Below are 24055 nucleotides of genomic sequence, written 5' to 3' on the forward strand. Positions count from 1 at the left end.
AGAAGCGCCTTAAAGCGAGAACCGCCATCTGTCTCCTTCGCCTGCCGCTTCAACTTGTTCCTCTTCTAACCGCCCCTTAGCCGCAAGTTTCTTGTTAAGCCATAGATACTGCCCATTGGACACAATCGCAAATACTAAGGCAATGGATGCAAGTGTGAGAATGACCGTAAACCCTGTCCTGTATAGTGGCGCATCATGTGCTTGGAAAATCTGAGCACCCGCCAAACCAGCCGCGTTGGCAGTCATGATAAGGAGAGCCATCGTGATGGACCGTTCTGCAGGATTCCGAATGTTGACGGCAAGCCAGGACCCGTTCAAAGGATGAGCGACAGATCCCCAAAGCGTGGTACAGGTAAGGATGCCATATTTGAGATCGCGATTGGTGCTTGTGGCCAATTGTCTAGTCGCGAGGCAGAATGCGAAACTCAGAACAGTAGCGAGAAGAATCAGAAACCCTCGCCTCTGAGTTTTGTCTGCAATCCATCCAAACAACAGATTTAGCACGATGACAATCCAACCGCCAACAGATGACAGTGCGTTTGCTTGAAGGCGATCATAGCCGTAGCTTGCAATGATGGACGGTTGATATGTTCCGAGTGGTGAGATAATGGCGATGCAGCAGAAGGAGACAGTCAGCTGCGGGTAAATACACCACCTGGAAAACGCGGACTTGATGTCAACCCACTTGACATATTTGTGCTTTGGACCTTGGGTAGGATTGTCGATGGTAATACGGTTGATGAGGATGTGGATTTCTCGTGGTGTGAAGTACAAGTGACCAAAAATGTTTGACGGATTTGCGGGAGAGTTTGGCATAAGAAAGGCGAAAACAACACCGATTACTATTGTGATGATACCCTCGAGAAGGAACATCCACTGCCAGCCAGATAGTCCAGCTATACCTCTCATCTGGAGGATACCGTAGGCAATAAGACCACTTGCCGCCGAAGCAACCATGTTGCCAAGGAAGAAGGCAGTGAAGCGTCTGCTAGTCTCATTGCGTTTGTACCACTGCGTCAGAGTGTACAAGCCAGCAGGAATGAAGCCGGCTTCCAAAAGGCCGAGTAATAGTCTAGTAGCATAATATGCACCAACGCCTTTTCCTTTGATGAATGCTTGAAATGTGGCGACCAAGCCCCAGCAAAAGATCTGACAGCTGATCCACTTCTGAGGACCCAAGCGATAGAGAACAAGGTTGCTCGGCAATTCTAGCAGGACAATTCCTAGGCTGAGGAGCTGGTTTCCAATGTTGAACTGGAATTGAGTGATGCCCACTTCAGGGAGGAAGAAGTCTGTGAGGGCGTTGCCGATATTGCCGCGGTCGAGCTGCAAAACGAAGAAGCCGGCGATAAGCAGAGGCATGATAAGAAGATCCAGCTTGCGAACGAGAGCCCGTTCTTCGGCTTCGGACCAATCAATGAGGGGCCGCTGCTCAGGGCTATTGGAATCATTATCGCGACCCGAACTGTAGCCATCCACAGTGGATGGAAGCGATTCCTTTTCGATCATCATGTCTGAGGGCGTAATTGAAAGGACAAGGTAATTCTGAGTGTTGAAGCAACAATATTCTACAATCGTTCATGGCACAAGACAGAGTCTACATAATAAATAATTCTTGCAACAGCCTCTTTTACATCTCGCAATCAAGATGCGGCATTTCGCAATACTCCAACTTCCAGTCTATCGCACTTACATCTTCGTCAACTCACAAAGTAGCTGAATGAAGCAATCTATAATACCCTGCAACAATGGAAGTCGCTGCGTTGTCGAATCGAACGAACCAATGAGGCCATGATCCGAGCGACAGCCCGGTCTTTCTGGCTTGCTTAGCGTTATCATGAATGAGGGCTAGCTTCGATCTGTCAGACGCCATCGACATATGAATCTTGCGTGCTTGGAAATATCAAATCTGGGACCAATGGAAGCATCATCCGAGGCACACTAAAAGCTGGAGTGAGTTAGTGAGTGGGGGCGTTGTCCTAACAGTAATGGAGCTTTGCATTTACAACCAACAGCTTCCTTCTCCCCGACAAATATCTCAAGGTGACTGCTTACCGGTCTCAAGGGAGTACCCCTGCCAGGCCGTGATACCAGTAGTAATACGTGTGATTGCTTACATATATAAAATACCTCCTTGTTCTGATCTAATGATAGAGCCGATCCCAGTCCCTCTCCGCCCTTGAACCCCCCTACATTCTACTCTACAATCATGGTTGTTGCCAAAAGACCCAATTTTCTTATCATCGTCGCCGATGACCTTGGCTTCAGTGATGTAAAACCATATGGCTCCGAGATAGACACCCCTGTCTTGGACCGCCTCTCCAAAGATGGCATACGCATGACCAACTTCCATACCGCTCAGGCATGCTCACCTACTCGAGCAATGCTTCTCTCTGGGACAGACAACCACATCGCTGGACTTGGTCAGATGGCCGAATTTGCTGAGATGAAGAAGAACCTTACTGGAAAGTATCCTGACTACGTCGACAAGCCTGGCTACGAAGGCTACCTCAACTGGAAAGTGGCTGCTCTGCCTGAGATTCTTTCAGACGCAGGATACTTAACTCTCATGTCTGGAAAGTGGCATCTGGGGATGACTCCTGACGTGTCGCCGAGTGCAAGAGGCTTCAAGAAGAGTTTTGGTTTCTTGCCTGGTTGTGGCAACCACTTCAACTACGAACCGCAATTCGAGGCTGACCAAGATACTATGCTCTTGACCTCCGATGGATTTTGGATGGAGAACCAAAGTCCGGTGGATAGAAAGAAAGACCTACCTGGAGACTTTTATTCTACCAACTTCTTTACAGATAAGTTGCTTGATATGTTGAGCAACAGAACCAAAGAGGAAAAAGAGCAGCCCTTCTTTTCATACTTGGCGTATACGGCGCCACATTGGCCAATGCAGGCGCCACAAGATGTTATAAACAAATACAGTAAGCTCTTAGTCCATGCCACCAAGCTTCCATACTGATGGACCCAGGCGGAAAATACGACAATGGCCCCGACCAGCTCAGACTAGACAGGCTGGCCAAATTAAAAGAGCTGGGTCTTGTGCCATCCGATGTCGAAGCGGCCCCTCCTGTTGGCTTCGAAGCTGGCGTGAAATGGGAAGACCTCACTGATCACGAGAGAGCTGTTTCTGCGAGGAAGATGGAGGTTTATGCAGCAATGGTTGACCTCCTTGACCAGAACATTGGGAGAGTCGTCGATGCACTTGAAGCATCTGGCGAACTTGACAACACTTTCATCTTGTTTATGTCAGACAATGGCGCAGAAGGATCTACGTTGGAAGCTGCACCTGTTTGTCACCCCTATCCATTTAATGTGGAAGTAGATGCTGACTGTGAGACTTAGCTCTTGTCATCGTTCAAAACTCTTGGTGAACTTATAGCTGCGCACTATGATAACAGCCTCGAGAATATTGGAAAACACGACTCATATGTCTGGTATGGCTCTCGGTGGGCATGTGCTGCTACTGCGCCTTCTCGTGGGTTCAAGGGCTGGTCCACCGAGGGCGGTATTCGTTGTCCTTGCCTTATACGATTCCCTCCAATCTCATCGGCTCCCGAGACTATTTCTCACACTTTCACAACAGTAATGGACATATTGCCCACCATCCTCGATCTTGCACAAGTGCAGCACCCAGGAAAAACATTTAGGGGTCGAGAAGTTGTCAATCCCCGAGGAAAGTCATGGGTCGGCCATCTCTCAGCTCCTACAGAGTATCCAAACGTTCACCAGGATGCGGATCATATACATGGCTGGGAGCTGTTCGGTAATCGTGCCATACGCAGGGGAAATTGGAAGGCAGTTTTGTTGGCAAAGCAAGGCGGCGACAATTGGGAGCTATTTGACGTGGAGAAGGATCCGGCTGAACAACATGATCTATCAAAGAAGAGGCCTGAAGTTTTGGAAGAAATGCTTGTGCACTGGGCCACGTACGTTGCCGAGACGGGGTTAGTGGAAGACGCGTTCTGAGGGATGGATTGCGTGATTGCGTGATTGAGGTCCACAGTGGTGTTGGACCAAATCCCTTATCACCGCCCGACCCAGAGTAGTATTTCATTGTAATTACCTGTTGATTCCATTTAAACTCCTCGAAATGACCTATAAAAAGACACGGACTGGCTGCCTGCAGTGCAAGAGGAGAAAGGTCAAGGTAATAAATGACATCGACTGACTAAGATGAATGATCGCTTACGGCCATTGTAGTGTGACGAAGCGATTCCATGTACAGCCTGCGTTCGCCGTAGCTCGACGTGTAGCCTCATAGCCCAAGAAAGTTCGTCGCGTAGCAGGACGCAGTCACCACGAAATAAGGCTCTGGTGCCGAGCATCGACATCACTCATTTCCAACGAATTGCGCCGTCTCCTACAGAAGGCCTGGCTGCACATGATAGAGAGTTGCTATGCCACTGGCACCAGATTTCTCACAAGGCCATTGTTCATCAACGAGGGTCAGAGGATCTTTTCCAGCATGAAGTAATTCACCTCGCATTCGATCATCCAGTTATCCTGAACCTCATACTGGCTATATCCTCATTCGAACAAGCGCATACTGCCCATCACTCACAAGTAAACGTGCCGGGGTATCGGATACGAAGGGATATTTACGCTTCTCTAGGACTCAAGTATTCTCAAGCCGCCGCGAGGATGATGAGACACGCAGTAGCGAAAGCTAATATCGATAACGGCCCAGTGTGTCATCTCGCCTCAATTCTCATGATGATCAACTCCTATGCCCAAGGCTCAGTCAAAGAACTTGTACGGGTGAAGAACGAGCCTTCTACCATGCTGAGCGACCTCCTCGTCACCTGCAGGCTCACGAGGGGGGTCAGGGCTATTTCGGACGCATATGGCGTCATACGACCAGATCGGCACGAGCTTATACTCTATGTCACTGAGGCCGAACCACCGGATCGTGGGCCCCTCGATCCCATTCTCCAGATGCTTAATTCTTTGACATTCCTAGAGGAAGAAAAGGACCCAGTCATCAAACAGATCTGTCAGGATGCTCTGGATTTAATGAAGTGGTTGGTGAAAAAAGCACAGACATCAGAGTGGTGCCCGGCACATAGAGCATCGTTGCAATGGATTTGCCTTGTTGGGAAAGAGTTTATGAGGCTTGCTGAAGCGCATGAGGCTGCAGCTCTTGTATTGCTCTCGTATGGCTGCTTCTTGGATAGTGGTAATGACAGTAATACTTTTGTGATGAGAGGATGGAAAGAGGGTGTTTGTGCTGAGATTCGAAATATTGTTGGTTCAGAATGGGCAAAGGCTATATTACTATAACTATATTACAACCAGCTTCAGGACACGGGGTGAGGACACGGGGTCACCATATAATATCTGGTCGGATGCCATACTTTGTGATTGGGTTTTGTAGAAGCCTCAATCAATTGCGGATAATGCTTAAATCTTTGCATTTGGGCTTCCAATGATAATATTTCCGCCAGAATTGCGTATTGAGATCTGCTTGCTATGTATAAAGTTCTATATGGTGACCTCGGGGCGTAATAACACTTGTGATATTAAAACAAGGTATCAAAATCAACTGGCCTAAAGGTCTACTGAAATACACTCAACTTACCCAAATACTTTCATCGCTTAGGACAAAGGACCCAAGTTTTCTTGCCTCCCCCAGGGTGATATAAGCTCTCAGCCACAGGCACCAACTGCAAATTAACCAACCTTCTCTAGAGTTTCCCTCATCACCCTTGGTACAAGGCCAGTTGCGTTACCATCCCCATCAACCTCAAATTCGAAATCATCAACCCCAATGTTGCCATAGGTCAACGAGTCAACTCCTCCCCATGACAGGCACCCACCACTGAAAGGACCAATGTTCGCATCTATCGCGTTCGTCTCAGCCTCTGCTGTAGACTCATTTACGGCTTGAGCTTCAAAAACACCTCGGAAAGACATTCTCTTATTTCCTTCCAATCCCATCGGGTATAGCCTTAGCACCGGTGTTATATCTAACCCTGGCCATGTAAGCGCGGCTTGCATGGCTATCACATCCACGTCGCCGCGGGTCCAGTTGCGTACCACGAGCGTATCATCCATAGTGACTGTCAGCTGACTCTTGGGGCCCTTGAAGGTGCCAGCAAACCGCTTAACGGCGGTGTCACGGGCCGCGTTCTCGGCGGCTGGCAGTAGTGTTTGTGCGAGGAGGTCAGGAAGGTAGCTTAACAGGTAGGCACGGTTAGCTCCTGCGATCAGCGCCACGTAGCCAATCTCGTGGTCCGGTGAAAGGACAAAAATCGCAGTGTAAAGGCCAATGGCGCCGTTCTTTGTGTAAAGATCGACGACCCGGGCTCCGCTGCGGCCGAGGGGGATGTACGTGCGCCGGATCTCCCAAGGCATACCAACGGACATGTGGACATCCGCGGTATGGGTAATGGGCTTCATCCAGGAGCGGGTTTCGGACGGGCTGAGTATAGAAGAGTTGAGGATAGATTGACCGAGGCGTGTGAGGTCTGCAGCTGTGGAAAACATGCCGCCATAGCTATGGAAGGTTAGCTATGTAAGATGGAAATTGAGGGTGAGCTGACTTACGGGCTACCATCTGCTGTGGTAACGTTCCACCACGAGAGCTGTTCATTCTCGGGGATCATGGCGTTCTCCTTGTTCTTGGGGGCCTCCAGTCCTGTACGCTTCATGGAGAGAGGATCGAGCAGGGAGGATTGAAAAGACTTCTTGAATGGCTTTCTAGTCATGCCCTCGAGAGCATAGGCGAGTATTTGGTACGCGACGTTGGAGTACACGGGGGTATTTGCAGTGGAGGTGATGGGTAAGAAGGTTGGAGCCGTGATACCCTGGAAAAACTCTGTGGGTAAAGCATCAGCAAATGCGCTTAAACAAACGGGGTAGGAATATGTACCTTTGCGAGAGCAAGGTCTCAGAGATGGATCTGAGACACTGCAGTGTGGTTTCTCTTTTTTATTTAGGATGGGGAGACCATATAACTCGGGATTCTGGTTAGTAGATTCGATGACGGAACTCATATCGAAGAAACCAACTATATGCAAGTATTAGAAGAGGTGACTTTGCCTCTACTTAGGGCGGTACTTACAGTTCCGGCTGATGCCTGCTAGATGCCCGGAGAGCTGCCCGATAGTAACCTCATCCCACTGTACTTTGCGGGTGGGATCCCCCTTGTTCTTCCTGGCTGCATGGGCTAGCTCAGGCACCCACTTCGTCACGGGATCGTTCATTCGCTTCATTCCAACCTCGGCGAGCAGGGTATAGACTGTAAGAAGCTTCGAAACGCTACCCACGCGGAACACGGTATCCTCGTTGAGACTCCCTGAAGTCAAGAAACCTTTCATGGAGGGAGGGACGTATCCATGTTGGAAAAGGGTGTCCGAAGCGGAGAAGGCCTGGATGTAGAAGGTAGTGTTGAACCCCTCGAGAGTGCCATTACGGTCAAGCTCGTTGAAGGTGGCGTTGAGCTGGGCAATTGTGTCTGAAAAAGCACTGGACTTGATCGGATGCTGGACGGGCGGAAAGATGGCACCTAGGAGAGGGCATGGGGTCTCTTGAGCATTGGCCTGCTGCGGTAAGGTAGCAAGGCCCAAAGAAAGGACAAGAGTAAGGTAGTTCATGATGAGAATGGAAGAAAGGCCAGTGTGAGAATGAGAGACGAAGAAAGAGTAATTTACAGAGAGGGTCACACCGTCAACTTTATAGAACAAGGCGCCTGGGCAAAAGTCAATGGACGCGCGTGTAGGTGTATAAGAACTCCATTACACCAAGGCAACAGCAGACATGATCTGGCCAAGAGACATTCCAGAGTGTTCAGTAAGCCCTCTGAGTGGCCGGCCCGCTCCAGGGACTGGCACTTAGTCTCGTGTAGCCGTGATGAATTTCGTAATGGAATACGGTACACAAATGGTTATGCTTACACCACTGAGAGACAGACCAATCAGCATGCGTCTGTACTGTACTTGTGCTGTGATTGGCTGGGTCGCTCAATTCGAGTCATGGCAATTTACGGACCCTTTTTTGTCCCTGTTAGTGCTGATTATTTCACCTTATCCATCTTACACAAGGTAGTCATGGGATCGGGGAATCGATAACCCGAACCTTGTGCTTGGGTCTTATCCTTGCCCCATTTCCCGTACTGGCTGCGAGCCTGCGACCCATTGGCAAAAACTGCCTTCGCACTGGCTATGTCATCTTGGATACTTCAGTGCAAATAGCTGGTCGCTACAAATCGTTCCAGTGGGCGCGCGATGAGTTAAAAAGAAAAAAAGGACTGCACAAAGGATCGTTTGCTCGTTGACTCCCGCGCCATGGTCGACATCCCATCCAAAGCGTCTACAGCTGGCGCAAGTCGATTGCGGCGGGCATATCACCCCAAGGTTAAGACGGGCTGTCAGACTTGCAGGTCAGTTCAGACGCCTGACATGCGCACCATGTCGATAGTATGGCACGCGTCCCCTACTTCATAGTCTAGCACACTAACGCACTGACTCTGCTAGGATCCGCAGAGTAAAGTGCGACGAAGGCAAGCCTGTCTGTGTGCGCTGTACCTCCACCGGCCGCACATGTGACGGGTACACTCTTCCTCCATCTTCATCCTATTCATTGTCAACCTCCACATCACCTTCCCCTCAATCCTCCGACTCCTACAACGCTACTGCCGATCTCAAGCTCATCCTGCCACGCCAGAGCCCCGAAGAGGTGCGCAGCTACCGTTTCTTCCTCGAAGTCACGGCGCCATCCCTCGCTGGGGCTTTCTACGCCGACTTCTGGCTCGCCGAGGTACCGCGCATATGCATGTCCGACGCGGGCATCTGGCACGCCGTTGTCAGCCTCGGTTCTGCCCACGAGGACTTTGCACAGCATGGCCAAGGATCGCGGAGCGTGTTCGCTCTGAAGCAGTTTAATTCGGCCATTCGTTGTCTCATCGAGTCAAGGTCGCCGAGACATGCAGATCGGTGGAGAGCGCTTATTGTCAGCACTATATTCACGTATGTATGCACGATCAAAGGACTTCACGATCAGACAAGGATACATCTGCAGGCTGGATGCAATCTCCTCCGTGAACTTGAGGGTCTAGCTACGAAAGGTAGGACAACTTTGAATCAGGAACAGCTCCCGGAGGCTGCCCAAGACGAGAGCTGGATCTCAACAGTTCCGGTATCGATTGCGCCGATACAGTCCATCCTGGTCACCCTTGAGCTGCAGTTAGAAGCACTTGGCCATGGCGGTATAACTGAGAGTCCGGCTCTGCTCTTGCGAAACAAGACACTAAACACATGGCGCTACTATACAGCACCGCGGCCTTCGCACCGCCCAACGCCAGACACTATAAATCAAGCCTATTGCGCTGCTGAGTCTCTCTTCAGCGGCCTGATCCTATTCTCCCAAGAACATGCCAAGCAGCTCGGGGATCTTCAGACGGGCAAGTCTGGACCAGCAGGACTGTCAATGCTGGCAGCGCGACAGGACGCGCATACCCGATGCTACAAAGAAATAAGCAAAGCAATGGATATTTTCCAACAAGAGGTAAACTCAACCCAACGGGAGCCGCATGCCATGCTCCCCTTGCACCTTTTCCAAAGCGCCAATCGCCTCCTCCTGATTCAGGACCCCGAGGAACATGACTTGGTCAAGCGTCAAAATGACCTCCCCGCCTTGTACAAGTCTATAGTCGACCTCGCTGAGCAGATCATGAACCTCGATCCTGTGAAGACCCGCCGGGTATCCTATACACAGCACCTCTTCCTCGTCGCCCACAGTGGTATCGGACAGTCAACCCGCCGCCGTGCTGTGACCCTGCTCAGGCGCCCGCGGCTGGAGGGCGGCTGGGACAGCCTCATCTCTGCAAGCCTCGCAGAGGCGATCATGGACCGGGAGAGGGAGGCGGCGTGTGAATACCGGCTTGAGCTAGGCTTGGATGCTGGGACTGATGGAGGCGAAGGGAAGGACGGGCAGAAAGAGGAGGAGGTTGACCCAATGTTTCGCATATTTAACATCACATTTGCGTTTACAGGACAGAGAGAGGCTCGTGCCGTGCTGCGGACGTGGCGAGAGAAACTCGACGATGTTGCTGGGCGGAGCAGGGTTATACGATGGTAATGATGAATATATCGAGAACACTACTAATAAACTCAATAATCTCAGTCCCATCCACCAGCAGGCATACTTTCACCACTACCAAAAGACCGACATCAGAACCCAACGACTCAGCTCTGGCATCGAAAGGAGCACGAGAAAAGTTCAACGCTAGCAATATACCCGGCCATGTGCAACGTGTCCATCTTGTCTCCTTAAACAACAAATACATTTAGGCTTCCTTTGCGCCCAAGTCGGCAGTGACACCTGCACCCTCCTTGATGTAGACTTCGTGCTTCTGCTTGGATGTTTTGACAGGGTTGGGGCTCTTGAAAATTTCGTCGATTTCTTCGAGAGACCGGCCCTTTGTTTCGACGAGAGCAAAATACATCATTCCCCACTCAACAAAATGTAAAATAAGGAAAATGGTGTATGTCTTCCAACCGATTTTCTGAAGAGCGACAGGTGTGGCATACGTGTTGATGAAGCCCGAAACACCACTGAAGAAGCCAGAGGCGGCCATACCCTTGGCTCGAATGTCATTGCGTAGCACCTCGCTGGGGTATAAAGACTGCAGAGGAGTCCAGCAGAAAGACCAGAAAATGCCATACAAGAAAATCATTGCAATAAAGGCGTAGCCCGTTGATGTGTCAACATGACCGTGGGCTTTGGCTGCGATGACGTTGATAGGGATATAGACGAGACCTGTCAAGAATGTGCCTGGGGAATGTCAGTCATGGTTGTATATGAGATGGATGGATGTCAACTCACCCCAAAGAAACAGAGGCCTGCGTCCAAACTTCTCAACGCCAAATGAACCTGCAACGCCGCTGAAGAATCCGAAAATGACATTGACGCCGTTGAGCAGAAGCTGCTGAGAAGAGCTGGTGATGCCAACGTTCTCCAGAATGACGGGCATATAGTAAGTGATGACCGAACCACCGATAAACTGAGAGAAAATCGCGACCAAGAAGAGTAAGTAAAATCGGTGCAGGTTCTCCCTGTTATCGAAGAGCATGCGATAATCCCACCACTTTTGGCTGGCTTCGATTTCTTCCTGGTATTCGATGGATGCACGCATCTCGTCAAGCTCCAGTTTCACGACAGCTGATTCGGGATTGCCATCCCCGTGATACTTGATGAGCACAGCCCGTGCCTGCTCTTCTTTGCCGTGACTCATGAGCCATCTGGGACTTTCCGGGATGAACCATACGCCACACAGGATGATGGACGCGGGGACGACCTGGATGATGATGGGGATCCTCCAGGACCAATTCGAAGTTAATCGTCCTGTTCCATAGGCAGTCCATGTAGATGCTGGCAAGATGTCAGTTCAAGGCCCGCGAATTTTGTTCTGTAACTGAAACTTACCAAGTGATCCAATATACCAACCGCCTACATTGTACAGACCAGCCAGAGTTCCGCGCCAAGAAGGGTAGGCCATCTCAACTAGATAGATAGGAGATGCAGTTACTGCGATGGTGCAGCCAAAACCGAGGAACAGTCTCCCCGCCATAAATGTCCCGACATTCTGGGCCGCCGCTTGGATCACAGTACCAATGATGACAAAGATTGACCCGGTGATCATGCCGAACCTTCGCCCAAAGATGTCAGCAGCTGGAGCGGCAACAAGACAGCCAAGGATGTTTCCGACGCTGTAGAGCGCAAAGACAGCTCCAATAGAAGAACCTTGCATTTCAGTTCCGAAGAATTTATGGAAAGGATCCATAGCATTAATGGACGACATGATAGTTCCATCAAAACCATTACCGCAATTATCTATGGATGGCCATTAGTTGTAGGGTATGTGCATGTTGTGAAGATGCTTACTTAGCGTGACAAGAGCAATAATTGCATAGAGTTTGAAGATGGACGTTGCCCGCGGAGAGAGGTTATCCTTGGCTATGGCATCGCTATAGGCAACATTTTGGACTTTTGCTGTCTTCGATGTCGCCAGATCAGCGGCTGCCGAGTCCGGGACTCTCTCAACGGTCTGAACTTTATCGTCTTCCTTCTGCATTATGGTAGGGAACTCGCTGAAGAGGAATACCGTGGGGAAGGAGGAAGAATAAAGCCATTATGCTGTGGATCGCATCAACTTAAATATCTATAGCGATGTCTCTTGCAAGTCGGTATGGTCTTGCGCGGCATAACCATGCCGAATCGACTTTGTTAGATGCGGGGAACGGGACAACCCTAAATGAGCCCAGTGGATTAGTCAACGCTGGATGCGAGGTCGGATCAAGGCTACCCGTGCCTAAAAAGGTAAGGTTGAGGGGGGTCAATGGTCATCCGCAAGCATGGCTGCTGCTATGTCTTTTGCGAGTCCGGATTGGTTGTTTGGCTGGCATATGTTGCCGCATAACCATGCCGAACTGACTTTGTTAGAAGCGGGAACCGACCCTAAATGAGGGCGGAACAAGACTAACCGCGCTTGAACGAGTTAGTTGACCTGGGGTACGAAAACTCCAGTTCAAAAGCATCGCTCCACTTCCCCGCGGGGGATGATCGACCAAAGCACACAATACAACATCGAATGATCGAATTATCGAATGCGGGGAGGCAGGCCAGCAGGGATAAACCAGGTAATGAGCTCTAAGCACAAGGGACATAACACAGCCAAGAGTGAAGAGTTTAACAATGCCATATGTTAGCTGTACGGCAAATGCGTAAGTATAAAGATAATAGAGGAATATCTTAGAAGATAGGGAGATTTTATCTAATATTGCCTAAGTATCATAATAATAAGATGTTGCGCAGTGCCCGGTTGTTATTATTTATCGGCGTGTCAGATCACTGGAGCTTAGCATCCACTTCTAATCAGTCCGTGACAGCACCATTGCCAGGGAACCTGGCTCGATTAGAGTGACCAACGGGTCCCAGGGATCGACTTGGTCGATTCAATCACCCCCAAGATGATACGCAAAAGAATTACCACTTCTGGTTCGGACCTGGGTGACGAGTTTATTAAACTGTCTCCGGGGCATGTTTCAGTCCCTTGTTCTACATGAAGACACCAACAGCCATTATTGTCCCGCGAGGCTGGTGTATAAATAACTACATATCTTACAGTAGGTAACCTCTTACGGCTCACTGCAAGCCAATTTGTTTATCCTGCCAACAACAAGCCTTGTGTAGACGCACCCTACATCTTCGATAGCTATGAGAGTATCCCCTTTGCTCAGTCTGTTTGCTCTTGCAGCGGCGTCGGCCGCCAAGGGCCGGCCAAAACAGAGAGAAGTATCACCAGTCTTCAACATTGACGGGAAGAATCAATACTTCGCTGGCACCAACACCTGGTGGATGAGTCACCTCACGTCAGACGCCGATGTCGAGCAAGCCATGTCTCAGATCGCTGACAGTGGGCTGAAAGTCACTCGCGTCTGGGCATTCGGCAACACCAACACGGGAGCTGATCAGCCTGTCTACTTTCAGTTCCTCGACACGACCAAGAAGACCATCACGATCAACAATGGCACCAACGGCATCGCGCGCCTCGACGCCGCTGTTGCTGCCGCAGAGAAGCACGGCATTCAGCTGGTTCTACCCATGCTGAATAACTGGGATGACCTGGGTGGAATCAACACCTACTGTGCCTACTTTGGATGCACCCACGAGAGTTTCTGGACCCATGCAGAGGCTCAGAAAGCCTACAGAGACTATGTAACTTTCATCGTCAATCGTTACAAGGACTCTCCAGCTATCTTCTCCTGGCAGCTCTGCAACGAGCCACGGTGTCAGAACTGCGAGACCAGTGTGATCACTAGCTGGGCCACAGAGCTGTCCAGCTTCATCAAATCTCTAGACCCAAAACATCGTGTGTCCTTGGGCGACGAAGGCTGGCTCTGTTCGGACGACACCAGTCTCGGTTATGCGTACTCATGCTCTGAGGGTATCGATTTCGAGGCCAACCTGAAGATTTCCACACTTGACTACGGTACTGTTCATATGTACCCCATTGGCTGGGGCTACACGTACCCTTGGGGCAACCAATGGATCCGTGATCACGCAGCACTGGCGCTCAAGTACGGCAAGCCTATCGTTCTGGAAGAATATGGTGTTGAGAGCACAACCTCAAACCGCACGGCTGTCCTGCAGCAGTGGCAACAAACGATCATTGACAGCGACATTGCATATGATAGCTTTTGGCAATTCGGGACAAACCTTCCAAGTGGTGCAAACCCTTACGATGACTACGCAATGTTCTATGGCACGCAAGAGTACCAGGACGTGGTGATTGATCATGCGCAGGCCATAAGCAAAAAGGCTGTCTCGACTGCTGCCCGTCGCCGAGCCTCCTCTCGTCGCCCAAACTAGGATGATCTCTAGGTGGTCGAAATCTTTGCAGCATCGTGGATCAACGTTATTGCCAACCTCAACGGATTTACCAGCAGCAAAGAAAAAAGCAGAATAAAGCACTGCTTGTGGACTGGACTTGCGGCAGCATATGTAATATATCTAGGGTTAGTTTATATGCAATAGCTTCAGTATATATGTTTTTATTTATTATTCTATTCTCTGCTGTAGCATATGATGTGGTATGTTGTATTGTCCCTTCAAAATAAACGCTCTTATTATGGTATCCTAACTGTGTGTTCTCTGTTCACTATTTACCTTACCCTTAGACACCATAGATTACTTGTAAAGGTTCTGCAAGATAAACAAAATTCAGTCGCATGGTAAACGGTAATCTATCTATCTCGCAGCCTCTTGCAAGCAAGTCAGGAGTCGTCCTAGACTACCCTCGATCCTGCAGGCGGATGAAACCTAATCCACTCGGGATACCACTCGTCAGTGCCTTCAATCCGACATTCAGGAACTTCCGCTTCAAGGACACGTAAAAGCTCTTCCGTGTAGATTCCATACCCTTCCTGGTTCAAGTGAAGACCATCGTAGAAGAGTCGCCCAAGTTCCATGCTGGGGACTGTCCTTGAAGACCCAGGCAATATGCCATCAGCAGCATCATCTTTCCAATTAGCGGTGCGCATCATTGCAGTCCAAAGGTCAACGACGGGCACATTTTCCTGCTTCCCGATATCCCGGATCGCGTCTGCATACATCGCCACTCGGTCTGCCCTGCCCTTTCCGTCATGTGGCAGCCGATACTCTTCCACGGGAGAGGGCGTCACAAGGAGTACTTTCGTCTCGTGAAGCCTAACACCCTCCCAGTTCAAAATACGTCTGACGTTTGTTTTGAACGTGTCGAGGTCGCAATGCTGAGACTCGCCAGGGCTACAAGAGTCGTTGGCACCAAAATGAACCGTCATAGCAGCGACACGAGGAACAGTTCTCGAGGGTGCCACTGCTGGGAAGAACGACGGTAGGAGAGTCAAAGCTGAGTTTGTGTTGTACCCACCGAAACCCCGGTTTAGTACATCGAGCCGTCGAACGTACCGTCTCGCCAGCTCGCTCTGCAGTGAGGAGGCCCCCTGTGTGATAGAGTCTCCAAAGAGGAGGAGTTGCCGTGGTGGAGGAAGAGATGCCACTTGGGCAGCAAGTTCTGAGGGCGATTGGTATGATTGGACGTTCATTGGTGCAATTTGAGGTGGAGACATGTGGCTATGATATCTGCGCAGCCTGGTCCAGCAGTAATAACAAAGCGACTTTATCGCGACCTTAAGCAATAGAAAATAAAGCAGGAAGCGAATTTATCTATCTTATTGAAAGCAGGAAAATCAACGCCTTTCCAAATTTGCATTAGTCTCCGGGTTTCCTATTTAGGCACGGGATAACCTGTCCCGACAAATGTTGTACTAAGGGGAAAAAAGCAAGGATGTCCTTTTAGTATCCTGTATTATCCTATAAACTACTAGTTTACCTAAGCGGTCAATAAGCCCAAGCCTGTTATCCCTTATTCGAATAATATATAACCAAGGTGTCTAAAGCGTAAATGTTCCTTTCTGCTTAACCTTTCCACTGATAATTGCCTGATATGGTGCTTGGCCTCCAGAAACAGGTGCCCTTCCAGTAATAACAATCTTACCCGAAATCGCACCATTGTTTCCAAAAACCAGATTGAAACCTCCAGTAGCCGGGTTATAAATATTGGCAATAAATCCACTCCGTGCATTAAAAACAGAAATCTGGTTTGCAGCAGCAAGAGATGTATCAACACTAACTGTTACCGTGTTGGATGTAGCAGAGACTCTTGCAAAGTCAAGACGTGTCAGATCCCGACGACCGCTGATGAAGGGATTGAGATATCGATTAGTGACATAGCTGATGCTTCCGGCTACCGGGTTCGAAATAGGGGTGCCAATTGAGATAACTACATCATATGGGTTCGCGCCGTTCGTGGTTCCAGAGGAAGGGATTCCCTGAACGAGCATTAACTCGCCCTTGACTTGGAAAGGTTGCCAGTTTGCGTTATTGCGGCCGTTGAAAGTGACATCGCATAGTAGGTAGGCTAGGGTCAAGGCTCTCTTCTCAAGAGTATCCCTGGAATGAAGGGTGAAATTAAGTAGTCCAGAGTCGGGCTGGTTAACGGTTTTGATGGAATTGTCGTTAAAGATTGAGAGGGGAGTAAGGACAGCAGGTGAGGCCCAACTGAGGGTAAGGAGAGATAGTAGAGGAAATAGGGAAATCATGATGTATATTGATTGGAGTCGAAGTCGAGTGAAAATACTTGAGTCTTGATGGGAAGCCTGGTGACACGAGTTTGAAGGCTCTGATCATGGGCGAGGGCTACCGAATTTATAGTTAAGGTTGACGCATCACATGTTCATGATCTGATCCCACGCTGTGATAATACGACAATCGAAAAACTCTGGCAGGTGGCGCTTTGATTCGTTACTCGTGAGCCTTTCAGCCGCAGCTCCCTTGCCAACTAGTGATAAGATGAATGGTCACGCTAAATTTCAAGTCCAGAGCGGTTGTAGTAGCGCTCTGGCAGATGCGGAGAATCAATTCACCTACAGTTTATCAAGAGATAATGACCCAAATAAGGCACCTCAAAGTCCCTTTTTTGTATTGCTTGGATCTTTGCCTTGGCTGGTGACAATGTACAATGTAGAAAGGCACAAAGGTTGATAATGACAGCAAGTAATTGCATAAGCTTGTTAACTGCAATACCTTGACAAGTCTCCTTCTGGAGTCAAAGTGAACAAGGAACAGATTCCTATTGCCATGTAGACCGAACTAGTCAAGCCTCTTCTGTGGGGATTTCATGTAACAGGGAGCCAACTTCTGCCTTAATTACCAAGCTTTATGTGACTATTTGGTACATAGAGTCTAGACCATTTTACGATTCTTTAAACGGCTAAGCGGAACGCGCTGGTTTTCAGCTCATAAGCCACTTTTTAAGCTGGTGAGGGTCTAGGCTCATACCGCCTAAGCCCATGTCTCAATCAATGAGTCTAGGCCTGAGCCGCGACGCAAGATGTTAAAGACTGTTAGAGAGAAACTCTAAGTGCTAATAAGTAGTAAAAAAGAATTAAGTAAAGTAAGGTTGAATTAAGAGTAAATTTAAGAAATATTTTAACTTTTTCTTTTGCTAACTGGAGGTCTTCCGTCTGCTGGCTCCCGGGGAATAACTGTTTCTCTTATTAGTTGTATAACCTCTTTAAAGTTCTTTTAAGCAAGTCATTTATTGCGTTCAGCTCGGGAGACATTTCCGCGGACATTTCCGTTCATGGCGGCTTCCTTGCCTTCTCGCTTTCGCCACGTCCTGATCCGGCGACATGCTCGATTTCTTCGACATGATTTACTGTACTGTGTCCGTATCGGGACGGAGCTGATGGATGTTGGCTCCAGATAAATCCAAATTTGGTTTTCACATTCCGCTTAGACAATGCCATTTAGAAGCCACAGGTCTCAACTACAAGTAATATATCTGGCGCCTAGACTGGCACAAGTTTAGTTTCCGAATAGAACCGGTGCTATAATATGCTACAATGCATACAGCTGAAACAGCTCTTGTATTTTGGGATGAGGAGCAGCATTTAAATGGGCCAGCACCTCTTGAAAAGATGAATTTCCTGACTCTATGCTAGACAGCCCTTCCACTTCTTGTTCCTTTCCAATATCCATTACCTTCGGTAGCGAAACATTCAGAAATGTCTTCAAGCGATATACTTGATGAACTTGCGACGCAAAAAGTCGAGTTCATCAATCATGCTCGATCAAGCGTCTATAATTATGTCAGACAGCAGCGTAGGCGCGACATAGGCCAGATAATTGAGAAGGATGCCTATGGTCCTGCGCAGCATCGAACACATCATCCTGGGTTGGACTCATATCTGATTGTCTTGGGCTACTTCTGTGCCAAAAAGGCTTACAATGGACACGGTCTAGACTCAGTCCTGACTGATCCTGTGGTGGAAGTCGTCTGTAATTGCTATTCCGAGCTGTTGCAGAAACATTCCGACGAGTTGAATGCATACCTAACGCAGAAGATTCTGGCCAACGAGATTGTGTTGCAGGAAACATTGAAGATTGTGATGAGCAACCTGAGCGCCAAAGGTCTCAAGATCTCACAAGCGAAACTGGTTAGGCTGATCCACGATGTCATGAGCCAGGCCGTCCTGCATGCAACGCACTCAAAGCTCGGAAGTGTTATAGGCCAAGGTGTCATGGCTGCTGCTGGCTCTACGGCGGGTCAGATTCTCGCAAAAATGCTAGTTAAAGCGACAGCTCACCACGTCGCAACCATCACTGCCCATGTCATGAGCAACACCATGGCAGCTGCGGCGGTCAAAGCGGCTGCAAAGAAAGTCTGCGTCGTTACTATCACGGCAGTTATTGCGAAAACTCTAGCAACAAAACTCGGGGTCACGAGTGCAGCGAGCACGATGAGCATCGCAGGATGGACATTTTTAGGTGGTTATCTGACGTATAAACTCATCGGACTCCCAGAGGAGATGGCGGAAAAGGTTTCGAATGGCGTAAGCGATACTCTCAGTGGTAGCTATCGACCTTGCCTGGAGCAAATTTTGACCAGTTTGACGGAATCTGCGTCGGACCCGAAGAAGATAGCAGGTTTGATTACCTCAGAGATGATGGACCTCAGCGAATTTCAGAGGGAACTTGAGAAAGGTGTTGATTTCTCTAACGAGAACCTACCTAAACTTGAAAAGGATGTAAGGAAAGGGGTTCAGACAGCCCTGGGTTGCCTTTCTAAAAGGCGTTAACTAAGTCTTGTATTTATTAGTAACCCGGTTTTACTTGGGCTCTTAAATTTATATACCATATTATCCCTGATAGTTGGGCCATTGCAATGAACTCTGCCCATAATGGGGGCAATGAGCTTTAGTAGAATTTATAAAAAAAACCCATATAAAATAAAAATGCGCTATTAATGGCATGGGGTACGCTTTATGAAAAATCCAGGGGGTAGGTTTTATTACCATTTTAGGAAGTAAAATAGTAAATAAATAAATAAATAGTAAGATTAGTTAAAAGATAATAATTCCCTAGAATATAAAGTAATTTTAATTAGAATTCCAGTTAAGTAATATATTTAAAGTTTGGTTAATTTCTTTAATATAGTTAAAAGTAACTAGGGGTAAGGCATAATAATATAATAATTAGTTAAACTTAGTAGGTTCTATTAATCTATATAGAGAAAGAAAAAATAAAAAGGAAATAATATTTTCTTAAATATATAAGAAGAATAGTAAATACTATTTAAATATAATTAGCAGGAGGGTAATACATAAAAAAGTTTTATTTAATTTAGTAAGATTTACTAGTCTAAATTAAGTAAGAATAAAATTGTATTACAACAATAGCTATAAGTCATAATGCAGAGAAATAAATATTACCCAAGACCAAGAAGTAATATAATATAATTAGGCTAAGAAGAGAGTAAAGTAGAGATACACTTGCATAACTGGGTTGGAAATTTTAGGGGTCGCTCCATGTCCCCAAGGTTGAATTTTTAAATAAGATCCAGCAGGAAGACAAGGAACAGTTTAAGAGCGAGGCTAATGAGAGAATCTAGGATATTGGCAATAAGTAGGAAGACAAGCGGTGGTTTAGCTGCTGCACCGCAAGCCTTTTAGTTATTAACCAAGGTAGTTTATAGGCATTATAGACTATTATACCATGTTATGGCCGCTTTACATGCAAGGTTCTTGGTGTTCCCTCTGCCCATACTATATAGTCTTTTAAATCCGGCCGCCTTTTGGCAAGTTTCACAATATCAACCCCATTCAACCCAGGGCTAAGCGCATTACCTGAGTTTACAAGGTCGTCCAAGAAGCTCTCAAGGCCGGAAGAGTTTCCATTCCGTAACAGCACTGCCGTACCTAGCAGGAGGTCCATATAATGGCTAATGATATGTCGGTTGCGGTGTAAAGAAATTGCCAGGATAACAGTAGTGACAAATGTGGTGGCAAGGATAACAACTGTAGCTAACGCAGCCGACTTAACGACAAATAGCCGAAGCCTTAGCCTTGACAGGGTGCTGACGATTTCTCGTTTTGGTGCGTTAGAATAGCCTTCTAGCGTCACGAAGTTTGAGAAAAGAGCGGCGAAGACAATTCCAAAGGAGTTGGCGATCTGTTGTATCTCGGGTAAAGTGTCAAGCGTCGGTTCTTTGGAGGCCAGTCCTATAACGAGGCGAGAGAAGGTGTCCATGTCATTGTACACCGTTGGATCGAAAACAGAGTATCGAGGGATAATTCGCAGCCAGTTGGAAAAGAAAAAAGGCCAGATCTGTTGCTTGCTTGTTTCGGAAAACCTGATAACTTTTGGAGTGGCGGTGTCGTTGGGAAATGACATTTCCAATGTTACATTGGACTTATATACCAGAGGCTGACAAGTTATAACAGTTAAGTTAGAGAGACGGAACCTTTCGGTAGCGTTAAAGTTACCCGAAAACATTCCAAATCTTGCTCGACCGCTACTCAAACCACAGTCGGCAGACCAAGTTCTCGCATACTGCAGGGTGTTATTAGTTATAGTGAACCACTTATTGACGTTACAGCCGCCAGACTGAAAGCCAAATCGAAGCTGAGCAGAGTCTAATTCGTCACCCTCCTCGAGATCTAGCCTGATCCCTCCTATTTTGACCAGGTCATGTTCAGTAGCAATAGTACAGTTAACTGTAGAGGAATATGCCTCACTTTTGAAAGTGTAGTTTCCAGGGGCGTTCTTATTAACTGGGACAAATGGCAAGAAAGAGTGTGTCTCTGTGGTCCAAGGGTAGTCATCTCCGCTTCTTAAAACCCTTGCACTCACGATGTCGAAAGCGGGTGTAATAGAAGAGTTGCTAGCTCCTCTGCCCTCGTTCCAGCCAAGATATTCGTCAAAGTATTGTGTACTGTAGAGAGTGGCAGGCGTTTCTGAAGGCACCAAAGCCGTGGCGAAGATTGCCGCGGTGAGACCACCTGCAGTCCACAGCCCTGCTCGTAATAGTAGACAGAAGCCCAAAAGTACATGGCCTACCAAAGCCGCTCGAATACCGTTTATGACAGGCCACTCCCCATAGTCCAACAATAAAGTTTTTCCAATTGTAGAGTGCTTTGTTTGTGGGGGAGACTGAGATTGAGTGGATTGGTGATGAGAGACTCGTCTCAAAAGCCGTACCAATATTTCAACAAATGGTATGTGCTTTTGGTTTTCTTTCTCAAGCTCTAAAAGAAGATAGACCTTTTTGAGAGAATCAAGCATTGCAGACCACAGCGAGGAATAGGCAGACATGATCCACGCCGGAACAGTGGCCCAGACAATAGAAGAGTTGAGGATCGGGGGTGGATGAAAGCCCCTGGAGTCAAATGAAGGGTCACGATTGTCTCCCACAGTAACGAGCCCATTGTTGGTATTTGATCGATGCCATAGTGCACAGATAGTGGTAATTAACACAAATTGGCAGAGGAGCTGAAGAGCCATGCCCTGGTTTGTGAGAAGCAGCGGTGGCCTTTGAAGGGGGGTTCGCTGCTTGTATGCATTGTATTTACGACTGATAGATTGTGAAACTTGTTTGATAATGCCGATTAAGGACGCAATAATGCTTTCAAGAGCTGTGATGTAATGTCAGATAAAGTAATCTCTTATTATACTGCCTTGTGCCAATATATAAAGAACGAAACAGCAAGATCATTCCTTACATTGACCTATAGAAGTCCAAAAGGCCTTTAAAAAATGTGGATTTGTTGCACTGTAACGCATGTTGGATTAGTCTTAGAGTTAAAGAGATGTTTGTGTACTTCTCTGCCTCGAGTACTGCCTTTTATACTCATAAATACAAAAAGCTTGCCAATTCTTAGAGAAGTTCTCAATGCAACTCAGGTTAACGCCACAGCTGATAAGTGAATCCAAAATGGTTAAAAGGATAAGTGAGGCTGGACCTAGGACGACCCATTAACCAATCATATTGCGCGAGTTTCACAACCTTGCATTACGGGATGTGATGATGGCTTATCACTTTTTCAGCTTGCCATTTTGGAGTTTACATCACCGAATAAAAGTTCAGGACCAGAGACAAAGTTGATGCACTGACTATTCACATGATTACTAGTGGTTGGAGAGGGGGAGGATAAAACCCCTACTTGTGGCATTCTCTCTGACCTAGTATTGTATACGACTGCAACTTTTTATCAGGTTTTATTGTATCACCTGACAACAATTGGACCTACGGAGCCCTTCTGATATCTCTTTCCCCGTACCATATAGTAACACGGGACTATGAAGCCTTGCATTCTGGTAGCATCATTGTTACAGAGTTGCACCGCGCAAACAATCTCCACCAGCTGGACTTGCGAGGCCGGGTCTGACGTGACATCATTCCCTGCCTGCAACGATTTTCTTAACTCCGGAAACGCTTGCGCGACTGTATTAGAACGCCCAGGAAAGCAAGAATGCCTCTGTAACCAAGAGTATTTGGACTCCTTGTATAAGTGAGTGCTTCCCTTACAGCAGATCGCAGTAATTTCTATTATTGCTGATGCTGATTATGCCCGATAATAGGTGTGAGAATGAGCTACAGCTCTGCTTCCTGGGCAACCAGTTCGAAGGAACATTTGACAGAGGCATCGAGCTTTGGGAGAGTCTCTGCGGTAGCTATGTTACCTTTTCTCCGACCACGCCCTCAGCCGAGCCATACACTGAGTACCCTGAGGAGCTCTGTATCGACGTAGAGAAGGCTTGCCAAACTGCCAGAAATCTTCTTAGCGATTGCCTACCGTATACGTCTGATATAGAAACGTCAAGATTGAGTTCTTGCGAGTGCCAACCGCGATTGCTTCGGTTGGCATACACTTGTCAATACATTGGGAACACTTCATGTCTAGCCACGGAAGCCGCAACATCCAATGCTTGGGGGTACGCGACCTGTGATAACTTCGCGTCAGTTATTGGGAAAGAGCATGTAAGTGAAGCACTACATTACATTATCTCTTTAAGAATATTAACTTTTATCACAGTCAGCACAGGATAAACCCACCCTAACCGAGGTTAACGACCTACCAACCTTATCTGCTAAGACGCGTGCTACAGTAACAATATCAGCAGCGCAAACTTCCACCAAGTCCTCTAGTAGTAGTCAGTCTGTACCTGATATGTATTTAATGCTGAGTGTTATGACATTTATCGGGGTACTGGCTAAGGTCTAGTGAGCCTAATAATTTACATATTATTTATTGATAAGGTTAATATTCCCGTTGTTAATTGTTAAGAACGGGAGCTATCTAAGTAAAACTTTGCGTATAACTTTGGCACTCAATTTCATCTAGAGGTTGATTTAGTGAGGTCTTTATGTTGCCTATTTGCATCGTGAAAGAAGAAGCGAACTGGGCTCCTTGCAAGCTTGGAGGCTGTTCCTTAAGGATGACGTCGCACCAATGCAGCTTTCTAGTCGAGCATTTGCTCCCTCTATGCGTCTGATTCTTTTTGCAGAAGGCCAGGCATTGTCATAGACAAATCCGCCACTTCTGTCAACCACGTCCTCACGACTGTCAAGTCTACCCAAGACAGACAAGTTTATGCAGTGGAGCAATGTCGCTTCCTCTCCCGGTGGGGTTATCTGACTCCATCAAGAGGATCATCGACA

The 24055-nt window shown here is 47.7% G+C and overlaps 11 protein-coding genes across 11 annotated transcripts; 5 read left to right on the plus strand and 6 right to left on the minus strand.

Moving 5' to 3' along the window:
- Nucleotides 1–9: 9 nt before the first annotated feature.
- On the minus strand, nt 10–1512 carry FOBCDRAFT_273424 (MFS transporter; the record flags this gene model as incomplete). The annotated part of the gene is made up of 1 exon (XM_031177902.2): nt 10–1512. One exon carries the CDS (start codon nt 1510–1512, stop codon nt 10–12), a length of 1503 nt encoding a protein of 500 aa, XP_031043789.2.
- A 697-nt stretch (nt 1513–2209) lies between these two features.
- FOBCDRAFT_131296 (alkaline phosphatase-like protein) lies at nt 2210–5292 on the plus strand (the record flags this gene model as incomplete). Its single annotated transcript, XM_059607881.1, has 4 exons — nt 2210–2933; nt 2981–3300; nt 3355–3960; nt 4321–5292. The coding sequence occupies 4 exons, from the start codon at nt 2210–2212 to the stop codon at nt 5290–5292; spliced, it is 2622 nt and encodes an 873-aa protein (XP_059464796.1).
- Nucleotides 5293–5682: 390 nt separating this feature from the next.
- On the minus strand, nt 5683–7607 carry FOBCDRAFT_200981 (beta-lactamase/transpeptidase-like protein; the record flags this gene model as incomplete). The annotated part of the gene is made up of 4 exons (XM_031177899.2): nt 5683–6508; nt 6559–6829; nt 6884–7021; nt 7076–7607. 4 exons carry the CDS (start codon nt 7605–7607, stop codon nt 5683–5685), a joined length of 1767 nt encoding a protein of 588 aa, XP_031043786.2.
- A 547-nt stretch (nt 7608–8154) lies between these two features.
- FOBCDRAFT_222237 (C6 zinc finger domain-containing protein) lies at nt 8155–10103 on the plus strand. The gene is made up of 2 exons (XM_031177898.3): nt 8155–8392; nt 8487–10103. The coding sequence occupies exons 1-2, from the start codon at nt 8298–8300 to the stop codon at nt 10087–10089; spliced, it is 1698 nt and encodes a 565-aa protein (XP_031043785.2). The 5' UTR covers nt 8155–8297; the 3' UTR covers nt 10090–10103.
- Nucleotides 10104–12117, minus strand: FOBCDRAFT_222239 (general substrate transporter). Its single transcript, XM_031177897.3, has 4 exons — nt 11896–12117; nt 11437–11844; nt 10837–11382; nt 10104–10785 (listed from the first exon to the last, which is right to left on the minus strand). Exons 1-4 carry the CDS (start codon nt 12083–12085, stop codon nt 10298–10300), a joined length of 1632 nt encoding a protein of 543 aa, XP_031043784.2. The 5' UTR covers nt 12086–12117; the 3' UTR covers nt 10104–10297.
- A 1488-nt stretch (nt 12118–13605) lies between these two features.
- Nucleotides 13606–14550, plus strand: FOBCDRAFT_222240 (glycoside hydrolase superfamily). The gene has a single exon (XM_031177896.3). It carries the CDS (start codon nt 13615–13617, stop codon nt 14380–14382), a length of 768 nt encoding a protein of 255 aa, XP_031043783.3. The 5' UTR covers nt 13606–13614; the 3' UTR covers nt 14383–14550.
- An 83-nt stretch (nt 14551–14633) lies between these two features.
- FOBCDRAFT_222241 (SGNH hydrolase-type esterase domain-containing protein) lies at nt 14634–15588 on the minus strand (the record flags this gene model as incomplete). The annotated part of the gene is made up of 1 exon (XM_031177895.3): nt 14634–15588. A coding segment is annotated over exon 1 (529 nt), but the record flags the coding sequence as incomplete, so codon positions are not given.
- A 252-nt stretch (nt 15589–15840) lies between these two features.
- Nucleotides 15841–16722, minus strand: FOBCDRAFT_222242 (uncharacterized protein). Its single transcript, XM_031177894.3, has one exon. It carries the CDS (start codon nt 16650–16652, stop codon nt 15945–15947), a length of 708 nt encoding a protein of 235 aa, XP_031043781.2. The 5' UTR covers nt 16653–16722; the 3' UTR covers nt 15841–15944.
- Nucleotides 16723–18119: 1397 nt separating this feature from the next.
- FOBCDRAFT_200987 (uncharacterized protein) lies at nt 18120–19193 on the plus strand (the record flags this gene model as incomplete). The annotated part of the gene is made up of 1 exon (XM_054704411.1): nt 18120–19193. One exon carries the CDS (start codon nt 18120–18122, stop codon nt 19191–19193), a length of 1074 nt encoding a protein of 357 aa, XP_054560386.1.
- Nucleotides 19194–20112: 919 nt separating this feature from the next.
- FOBCDRAFT_273433 (uncharacterized protein) lies at nt 20113–21897 on the minus strand (the record flags this gene model as incomplete). The annotated part of the gene is made up of 1 exon (XM_054704412.2): nt 20113–21897. One exon carries the CDS (start codon nt 21895–21897, stop codon nt 20113–20115), a length of 1785 nt encoding a protein of 594 aa, XP_054560387.2.
- Nucleotides 21898–22689: 792 nt separating this feature from the next.
- Nucleotides 22690–23611, plus strand: FOBCDRAFT_160255 (uncharacterized protein; the record flags this gene model as incomplete). Its single annotated transcript, XM_059608396.1, has 3 exons — nt 22690–22883; nt 22975–23374; nt 23430–23611. Coding segments are annotated over 3 exons (771 nt in total), but the record flags the coding sequence as incomplete, so codon positions are not given.
- Between the last annotated feature and the right edge of the window lie 444 nt (nt 23612–24055).

The sequence above is a fragment of the Fusarium oxysporum genome, chromosome IV (assembly GCF_013085055.1).
Source record: "Fusarium oxysporum Fo47 chromosome IV, complete sequence".
Lineage (NCBI taxonomy): Eukaryota > Fungi > Ascomycota > Sordariomycetes > Hypocreales > Nectriaceae > Fusarium > Fusarium oxysporum.

What these genes read in the sequence shown, in the direction of transcription:
- FOBCDRAFT_222237 (XM_031177898.3), top strand. Translation starts at nt 8,298, where the DNA reads ATGGTCGACATCCCATCCAAAGCGTCTACAGCTGGCGCAAGTCGATTG. An exon ending in ACGGGCTGTCAGACTTGCAG is followed by an intron (nt 8,393 to 8,486) that starts GTCAGTTCAGAC and finishes TGACTCTGCTAG; the next exon opens with GATCCGCAGAGTAAAGTGCG.
- FOBCDRAFT_222239 (XM_031177897.3), bottom strand. Translation starts at nt 12,085, where the DNA reads ATGCAGAAGGAAGACGATAAAGTTCAGACCGTTGAGAGAGTCCCGGAC. An exon ending in TATTGCTCTTGTCACGCTAA is followed by an intron (nt 11,845 to 11,895) that starts GTAAGCATCTTC and finishes GGCCATCCATAG; the next exon opens with ATAATTGCGGTAATGGTTTT. An exon ending in CAGGCCTCTGTTTCTTTGGG is followed by an intron (nt 10,786 to 10,836) that starts GTGAGTTGACAT and finishes GACATTCCCCAG; the next exon opens with GCACATTCTTGACAGGTCTC.
- FOBCDRAFT_222240 (XM_031177896.3), top strand. Translation starts at nt 13,615, where the DNA reads ATGCTGAATAACTGGGATGACCTGGGTGGAATCAACACCTACTGTGCC.
- FOBCDRAFT_222242 (XM_031177894.3), bottom strand. Translation starts at nt 16,652, where the DNA reads ATGATTTCCCTATTTCCTCTACTATCTCTCCTTACCCTCAGTTGGGCC.